This window comes from Perognathus longimembris, chromosome 26, assembly GCF_023159225.1.
Source record: "Perognathus longimembris pacificus isolate PPM17 chromosome 26, ASM2315922v1, whole genome shotgun sequence".
NCBI classification, from domain to species: Eukaryota; Metazoa; Chordata; class Mammalia; order Rodentia; family Heteromyidae; genus Perognathus; species Perognathus longimembris.
The window spans coordinates 2179512-2188767 of record NC_063186.1 but is presented as its reverse complement, the minus strand read 5'-3'; the positions used below and the strand labels follow the sequence as shown (position 1 = coordinate 2188767).

Sequence of the window (9256 nt, the reverse complement as noted above, 5' to 3'; positions counted from 1 at the left end):
CTGGGGTGCCTTGAACATGGGAGGCAAACGGTCCACCACTCAATTACGATCCCCAGCCCCGCCAATGATTTTCTCCAACGCCTCAGCTGCGTGCTGTAATCGTATTGGAATGGAGCCAGCACACAGCCCATGGTCCATTTCTTTCAACGGTTTTGATCCAGGAGAGACAGCCCGGCTTCAGGGTAGGGGCCCATTCCCGTACCGGCCATGGTTGGCACAACCTGAACTGGGGGTTCAGGGTGGTGCCCTGCTCTGTGCTAAGGGGACGATGAAGGCCAAATGGCTTATTTGTCTCTGAGAAATACAGCTCTGTCAGGAGGTTGCGGGGCTGGCACTGGTGGGCTTGCTACTCTCGAGGTATAAATTCAACACCTAAATAGGACACAAATGTTGTGCTGTCTAAAGGAGAAATAGATGTGTGCAGCTAAGTCTGCACTGCAATTTCTAGAATGAATGCACAGGAGGACAAATTACCACGGGGAGAGACACTGCAGAGGGCATAAATCGGCTTTCATTTTGCTAGCCTGTCCTTAATCGTATGGAAATAACACCCCCCCGTAACCCTCCGTGTGAAAAGCGAGATTAAAAACGGTGACATCACCTGAATTTAGTGTCACCGGCTGTAAGCTAAAAAGTTGGGCGAGCTCCAACGTCCATTTTCTCGTTGCCCGCCCCCCCCCACGCCACCGAGTTAATTTTTTTCCACTTGATTCCTTCATTACCAAGCAAAGCCTTCCTCCTGTAGCCTGTGCGGAATCCAAAAAAATAAATCCACGCCAGCGCTCCTGACTTCCCATTTCCCCGTGATCCGTCTCCGGATGTGTGTACTTTTCAGTCAGATTCTCATCATTCTCCAAGATCTGGCTATCAGAAAGTAACAGGCAAAAGGAGAAGAAAATCCTGTTCCTCAAAGAGAAATCTACCGGGAGTGGAACCACCGGGGAGACTTCAGGTAGATAGTGGGACCTACCTAGGTATTTAGAATGAATGCTACCATAAATAATTCGTATATTATCATATAGTATCTTATGATATATTGTTTTGTGTGTTGCTATGTATGCAAAATAAATCAGTATTTGTAATAATAGTCCACCATGTTTTCTTTTAGCGGTTGGAGGTTGCCCTCTCTCCTCCCACTGTCTTCCAAAGAAAAAGCCATGTGCAAGTTGGCCTTACCTTTCTGGGTTCTTGAGGAGCCCAGAGCGCCTACCTTCAGGGTCAAGGGCAATTCTCTACCATGCAGCAGCGTTTGCGGGGGTCACCGTTACCAAAGGATACTTGTGGTCAAAGCCATACCACATCCTGAACAGCAACGCGCTCTCGGCTCTCGTGGTGTTTTTCTCCACGCTGTTTGCTTCCTGGAGGGACAAAGTGGAGCAACGCGTTAGACCAATAGTCTACTCATTCTACTATAAAAATACATGGCAAGCTGGGTGCCGGCAGCTTACGCCTGTGCCCCTAGTGGCAAAGGGGACTGAGATGGAAGCATCTGAAGCTAGCCTGGGCAGGAAAAGGCTAAGGGGCAGCACCCAGGCCTGAGTTTAAGCCCCAGTACTGGTATGCATGCGTGCACACGTGTGTGCACAAATACCCACATAGACACGCCAAACCAAGCGGCCTTAAGGAAGCTAAGTATAGGCATATTCATTTTGCTGGTGAAACAGCTGCCAAGCAAATCAGCTCCGAGGTCTTACTGTGTCAATGAGACTCTTCCGGCATGATTCGACATTTGCTTTTCTTAATGATCCTAATTTTATTAGGTAGTTAAAAAATGCCACTTGCTCTGACATCATCAAAATGGTATTTCTGTCAGATGGCTGCGGTGGGAATTTTGCAGTTTCCTTTTGCCAAACGTGGACGGCATTTATTTATGGATTCCCCAAAGGTCGATGCGAGAGAAATGACAGCAGTCTAATAATTGTTACACTGGTACTGGTTTTTCTCTCCGATAGGTCGCCAGGAAAGGCTGATCTTGGATAGCTTGCTGTCATTGATGAGAGTGTTCAGAGAGGCATTTCTGGTGGGGAGTTGGTAAGAATCCAGTACCACGGTCTCTTTCCTTCGCCCATGAGGGAGGAGGAAAAGGAATCGAAAAGGGAAAGAGAAAGACAAAAAAGTATTTGATGGAGAAGGAGAACGCGAGAACGGGGAGACCAAGGCAGGTAAGAAACACTATTTGCAAAGTGTAGCCGGCAGGATGTTTTCCTTCCAGCAAGAGAACCCCAAGCGACCCTCCTGGTGAGCCCCGCCGCATCGCTTTCAAGATCTCTCATCTTTCCAACCTTGCTTTCCGCTCCCCAAATGGTGTTCTCTTAGTTCGTCTCCATTCACCACCGGAGGGAACCGAGAAAAGCCCTATCTACGCTCAAGGGTCACGAAGACACAGAGCGCCACCCCCCCCCCCCCTCCGGCTGAGGGCTTTGCAGGCGTCCCCAAAGACACTGAGCCTCCATACTGGGGATTTCCCGGGACTCTTCCACACCTGCTGCAAGGACTTCCTTGCACCCTGCCTGCCCTCCCCTCTTCCCTTTCCTGTGACTTTCCGTTTACTCAGGGAAGCAGGTAGTAAGTTAATTCATACCCTCAAAGAATGGATTGCACCCAGGGAACTGGTTGTAATCCCGGCCCCCAGAGAAGCATAGGTAGGAAGATGGCACCCGTGGAATACCAAACGGAAAGCAAAAGGGCTGGGGGTGTGGCCCAAGGGGCAGGGCGGTTCGCCTAGCAAGTGGAGCCAGGACCGACCTCCGCGGGGACGCGCGCGTCCAGTCACCGGAGGAATGACGCCCATCAGGCATCGTTTAGGAAACTATTCACACGTGTCATCTTTTATTATTTTTTTTAAACCTTATTTTACTCGGGTGACTGGAGAGGTTATTTGTTTCACGGGGTTCTAATCAGAATAAAACATCCGTGATATAATAATGATTAGAACAAAACATCCCTGTATCTTGTAAGGTGGGGGGAGGGGGGAATTCCGCTGATGACCCAGCGTTGGTTTTTCCGGTGGATCCTTGTTACACTGGTGTGTGTGTGTGTGTGTGTGTGTGTGTGTGTGTGTGTGTCTTAAACATCTGTTGGCCCAGTTCTAGAGCCATGCGTTCGTTTATTTCTCTGAAGTTATTGATGACTGAATCCCTTGGCGATGAAAGGCCATGGATAGACGAGTCGGTGGAGTGAGTGTTCTGGGCAGGCACTGGGGGTTGAAGATAAATGTGCCCAAGGGGAGGCTGGCGTTCGCAGCCACAATGGCACGGGGCAGGAACCCCATGGGGTGGCACCGATATCAGACCCTTGGGTGAGGGTCTGTCCTCTGACAGCCATCATCAGAAGCGCGATACGGTACGTATATATGCATTTCATCACCAGCAACATTTCTCTCGTAAGTTCCTTTCGTTCAGAGGGGCACACTTGAGGACGTACAGGAGGCCGGAAGCAAAGACCATGTGGACCTCCTACCCCTTTCAGAATAATGGCGCGTCTACCAGCTCAGAGCCTCCCGTGTTGTAGCTTAGGTACGGGGCCCGGGGGATTTAAGCGTGTTGAATTTCAACTTTTCTTTCACTTGGTACTTCTAAGAAGCAGAGTGTTTGATTCGCCTGCAATTTCTGGCTCCCTTATCATCATCTATTTCTGGAAATATTTAAAAACGAGTGGGCGATTTGATCTCGTTCTGATTTCTCCTGAAGCCAAGGAACGGGCCAGAGATTGGAAAATGACCAGGCCCAGTAGGAAATGGATATTTTTCTTTTTAGTGAACTCTCATGCTTAGAAATACCCAGAGGGGAAAATAATATGAGGCCGCTCTTTGTTTTAGGCTTATTTGAACTCCTACGAGGAAACAAAAAAAAAAAATCTCTGACAAAACGAAATAGGAGAAACAGGGAACTCCTCATTTTAGCTTAACCAGTGACTTATAAAGTAGTGTCTATGTGATACAATTTTATCAGTTGCTGATAAAACAAGATAATAAAAAAAGAGAATTTGATCTAATGGATATTGTGCAGAACAACCAATATTTTCTTCTCCACCAATGATCTGACCCAGGTTATAGTTTTCTGGGGGTGGGAAATATTAATTGCACCAAGTAGGATGGTCACGTGAGTCAAACGCTTTACCTTGGCCCGAATGTTCTATAGAATGGAGTCGTGACGTCGGAGACCCCAATTTCATTGTCTGTCGTGGTGCAAACTCCTTCAAGTCTTTTGCAAAACAAGATGGGTTTAGCTCAAAGGGTGGCTCATTTTCATGAACATCATTTCTCTTGATTATTGTGATGGTTTGGAGCGGTAGACCTGACTGTCATTCCCACTGTACAGACAGGGAAACTGAGTCTCTCAGCTGGGAAAGCTTGTCTGGCTCACGGGAGCGTGGGGGTGGATTATGCTATTTTCCCAACAACAGCAGTTAAAGACCTTTGGTCTTTGGGACGTTGGGCCGGTGGGAAGTGGTTTCTTTTTTCTTTTTTTTCTGCCTAGAATACTATGTAACTGTCAAAGAGTAGACAGAAGAAGGTAAAGATGTTTCTTTGATGAATTTTCTTCCTCTTTCTCTCTGAGAGAAGAACGACACATGGAAGGGAAGGCTGAAATGTAGATAAAAAGTTTTACTTGAAGGCAGGAGAATAGATCATTTGACCTACAGATGATGAAAATGCTTTGGGGGGGAAAAAAAACCACCCCCCGAACCTTCAGCCTTAACTCGTTTCGTGTCGGAACCCACCAAGCCTGTGGGGGCTCACGACTCCCCCGCTGGGCTCCGTCCTGGGGTTAGCTGTGTTTCCTGGGTAACGAGGCCTGGAAGACGGCACCGCCTGGCCTTGAACACGCGTGATGGCAACGCTTGCCTTCTTTCTGTGCGCCAGGAGGCGGCATCTTGCCGTGCCCCGGGGGGCGGGGGAGGGGTGCTTGGAGAAGGGAACCCACAAAGTGAAAGAGGGGTGGATTGTTTCCAAACGCAAATACGATCAGGACACGCGAGTCATGAAGCCATATCACCCGTTTATCACAGAATCCCAGTCCGCTCACCCCGTCCCCCTTCTCATCCCAGCCCCCCCAACCCGTGCAGAGCGAGCCCCCGGACGGCGCGTGGTGGCGGTGGGGGCAGCGTGGGGCAGAACGTGGCGCACGCCGTGGCCGGGACTTGCCTGGGGCGAGGCGGGCTCCTCCGGCTTCCGGTTCTCTTCCAGGTCCACACCGACTCTGCGAAGGCAAGAAGAAGGCTGGTGAGGACCCCGGCTGTGCCCACGGCCCGGCCAACCCAAGGCGGCCTGGGAGACAGCCGCGCCCCGCCATCCCCGACCCCCCGCCCCAGGCTGGGGGGGGGGAGCCTGGGCGTGTCCCCCCAACAGGAGCCGGGACCCCGAGACTGGGAAACAGATCCCCCACAACAACTCTGACACAGGGGGCCTGCAGGGAGCTAACTTAGTGCCCACGGGAGCCGCTCACCAAACGCTCCCGGCCCGGCGGGTGCTCAGCCTGGACCCCAGTGGAGACCCCGGAGGGCAGAGGTTCGCCCGGCCGCCCCCTGAGTCCACCCACCTGGACCCCCGGCTGCGCAGCTCATGATCATGATGGTGATGATGATTATTTTAGAAGGGGGAGATCTCTTTGAGAAAATAAATTAAAAATACAACTGTGAGACTGGGAATGAAAGAGACTTGAGAAGAAGACAGACTACAAGAGGATTATATGTATATATAATATATACCTATTAAAGCTAGCCAATATAACAAGCATCTTAAAATCTAGGGGGAAAAAAACAACCATAGAATGTTCTAATCATTGGTTTAAAATATCTTTCCTTCTGAAATGGTCGCTTGCACAGGGTGCATGTGTGTGTGTGTGTGTGTGTGTGTGTGTGTGTGTGTGTGTGTGTGTACCAGGGCTAGCTGCCGTCCCTTCGCTTTTTGGTTCAAGGGCAGCGCTGGACCGCGCGAGCCTCAACGTCACTTTTATTTTTTGCTGGTGAACTGAAGCTAGAGTCTCACGGACTCCCCCGCCCCGGGCGGGCTTCCAGCCGCCATCCTCAGATCTCAGCCTCCGGAGTCGCTGGGATGACACGGGACGTAAGCCATCCTCCTTTGATGCGGTCATGGTGGGTGGTAGAGAGAGCAGAAGCAAAGGCAGCTCTCCCCTTGCAAGATGGATCCAGACTCTTGGTATCCAGGGAACGATGAAATAACCCACTGTAGCATAGGCATGTTCTTGGAGGCCCTCCTATCCCCTCACGGGGGTGGGGGGGGTGAGCCCTGGGCTGAGGGGTGGGAACCGGGGTGGGGGTGGGGGGTGGGGGACTCGTGCCCGGCCCAGATGCCAGCAGAGCCCTTCCCGCGACGTGGCCGGGTTGAGAAGGATGGGGGCGTCGAACCTCAGAACAGAGAGACGCGAGGGCTATGGGTAACCCCGAGGCCCGGGGGACGGATCGAGAGACAGAGACACGGAGAAGACGCGGTGGGGAGGGGTGGGGAGGAGGTTCACACGTCGTTCTGCATTTCGGGGGGGGGGGGTTAGGGAAAAGCCGTCTCTGCGCGTGTGCGGGCCACAAAGCCCCCCCCCCCCCTTTTCTACCCAACCTCCACTCCCGGGCGGGCAGATTTCATTAGACACATCTCAGAGGCAGCCATGCCTGACCACGGCAGCCAGGAACGCTCTGGAAGTGGGGCTTTTCTTAAGAGGGAAAGGCCGGCGGGGGAGTCACCCACAAAAGGCTTCCTTTTCCCATTAAAGCCAACAAAACCCATTCCGATGCTTATCAGCAGGCACCTCTGGGGAGGCAGTGCTTGCATTGTGTGAATTCCAATAGTCTCCGGGAGCGTTTGGAGTCTCTGAAGTCCGCTCCCCTCCCCCCCCTCCCCCCCCCCCCCGCTGATGGGGGCTGGGGTGGGCGTGGGGGGGGGAGGGAGGAAATATTTTCCTCCAGAAAAAGAAAATGTGACATGTTCTGGAAGGGCAGAGCGGCTGAAGGTTGAGCCCACAGGTACAGCTCAACACCGGGAGAAAGTGTGGAAGACATGGGCTGAGGTTGGGGGCCCCGGCTAGCCAGACAGGAGGAGACCAGCATGATGGGGCTCACGCCTCCTCTCCCTGGATTATTGTGACCAGAAGGAACCCAGTCTAATGAACAATTCAAAGAGTTTAAATTTGTTAAAGCAAGCCAACGAGGGAGCAAGTTAGTGGGGGAAGTCACCTTCATTCATTCTGTGATTCTAATATGACAGGATAATGGGGTGTTGGCACATTGGTGTCGGGGGGTCATGAAACGCCGGCTCCCACCACGAGGGCGTTCCTGGAGTATCCATCGATATTCTTATTATCAGTGCTGCTATTATCAGGGGGAGAGACCAGCGCGCTCTCAAGCCAGCGATCCGCACAAACACGGGCTCAAGCCCAGAGTGGATTTTCTATGAGCGACGGAAACAAAGACACAAAGGTCAGCCACAGGATTCCTTCGACAGACGAACTGAAGGAGAGGACCCACAGTGGAATATATATTTCTATACATTTATATATAATAACATATAATGTGTTACATAAGACTATAGTATATGGATTATACAGTATATCATATACACTATATAGTATATATTATACATGTATACATACGTGGATGTGTGTCTATATATATGGACACACACAATGTCTACACAGTGTCTAACGTCTCACTGGAGGCGTGCGCTACGGGTCACCTTGGCAACCTAGACTTCCATCTTGAAGATCTGACTAGGAAGCCGCCCGCCCCAGCAGCTGCGTCTCCCATCTCCCGAGCGGGTCGGTCGGAGGGGCCGTCCTCCCGTCAGGCAGCGGGCGTCGAGAGCCCGCGGCTGGGAAGGCGGGCGCTGGCTTGCACGCACGCACGTGCACCGAGTCTGGCGGGCGGCTGGGGCGTGCGCTCGGGGCTGTGGGAGCAGCCTGCTGAACACGCGACGCTGCCCTTTGAGACGTGGACAGCCGCAGACGAGGCCGCGCCCCACACGCGCACGCCCTGTGCTTGGTGCCTTGGCAACCCTTGCCCTGAGCGGGGGGGTGGGGGGGGTTATGGAAAGAACACAGGTTTAGAGGGCACTTAACTATTCCGGGAGGAACGGGGCCAACGCAAGGAACGAGCAAGAGATAGTCCTTAGAGGCGAACAACACAACGCTTCCCAGATCAGCAGATGTTTACACCCAGGAGGGCCCCCGAGGAGGGCAACGCACTAAAGGGACCCCTCAAATAACCTCTGCCTGCTACTCAGACAGCTGCCTACAAAACCCTACGAGATGGCCACCGTCCCCGCTCGTGACCTTCTCCGGCTGTTCGAGCTGAACCGGAGCCCGCCGTTTCCTATTGGGCACTGGCTCTCCAAAGGGGGGCAGAAGAGTCGCGTTTGGACTTGAATTCATGCCAGGTGCAGGGGGCCAGATCGGATATGGCTGAGGGCAGACAGAGGAAGGACTCAAGCTCAGTCGAAGCCAATAAACGGATCACGAGTGGCTACCACAGAGCCCAGGCGCTGCACAGCGAGGGAGAGTCCGGGTCACTACCGTGCCAGCTAAAAGGTAGCTCTGCGTCGGGCAAGGACCATGGGCCCCAGGAAGCCCTCGGAGTTTGGGGGGGGGGGGGTGGGCGAGGATGCGGAGTGATCGTGGCACCACGTGCTTTAGTAATTAGAAATAACGACACAGAAGGATTTATAAAGTGTCCTCTTCCATTAGCCACTCAGAAGCCCTTGCGGCCGGGTTCTAGAATCGTCTTGCACCTGTCGATCTGTAGCTTCGGGCCACGTACCGCGCGCGCCCTGCCCAGGGTGTAGCAATCTGCCGCGGGGACTTCAAACAACACGGAACAGCCAGCCGAAGACGGCTGCTTCACCGGCACTCGTAAAGCGTGGAAGTGGAAATGAAAATAGTTTGGGGGTAAATAATGGTTGTCCAAACATGACCTATGCCCACAGCTGGAAGGCAATCTGTAACCTCACAAACTAACCACTGAAATCTGATTTCTCCTCTGGGGGCAGTTAACATTAATTACAACTGGTATGAATACTTGTAATACCTACATACTCACCCATATTTATGTGCATCACACACATGTCTACTTTAAAACATTAAGTGTGTTCCCTAATCCCCAGAGGAAGAAAGTCAGGAATAGTCTTAATAATGCATCACCTTGCTTGCTGTTAAAAAAACACCTAACGATCTCAGTTTTAAAAGGCACGCCGACGGCAGAGCTAATGGCTGAGCAGGAAGCTGCGACGGCCGTGACTCATCAGAAGAGG

The 9256-nt window shown here is 52.2% G+C and overlaps 1 protein-coding gene across 1 annotated transcript in view; it reads right to left on the bottom strand.

Moving 5' to 3' along the window:
- Window positions 1–1165: 1165 nt before the first annotated feature.
- Slc9a9 (solute carrier family 9 member A9) overlaps window positions 1166–9256 on the bottom strand; it is a 167017-nt gene continuing 158926 nt past the window's right edge. Inside the window, 2 exon segments of the mRNA XM_048334749.1 lie at window positions 1166–1358; window positions 5147–5201. Of these exon segments, the coding sequence (XP_048190706.1) occupies window positions 1233–1358; window positions 5147–5201 (181 nt within the window). The 3' untranslated portion in view covers window positions 1166–1232.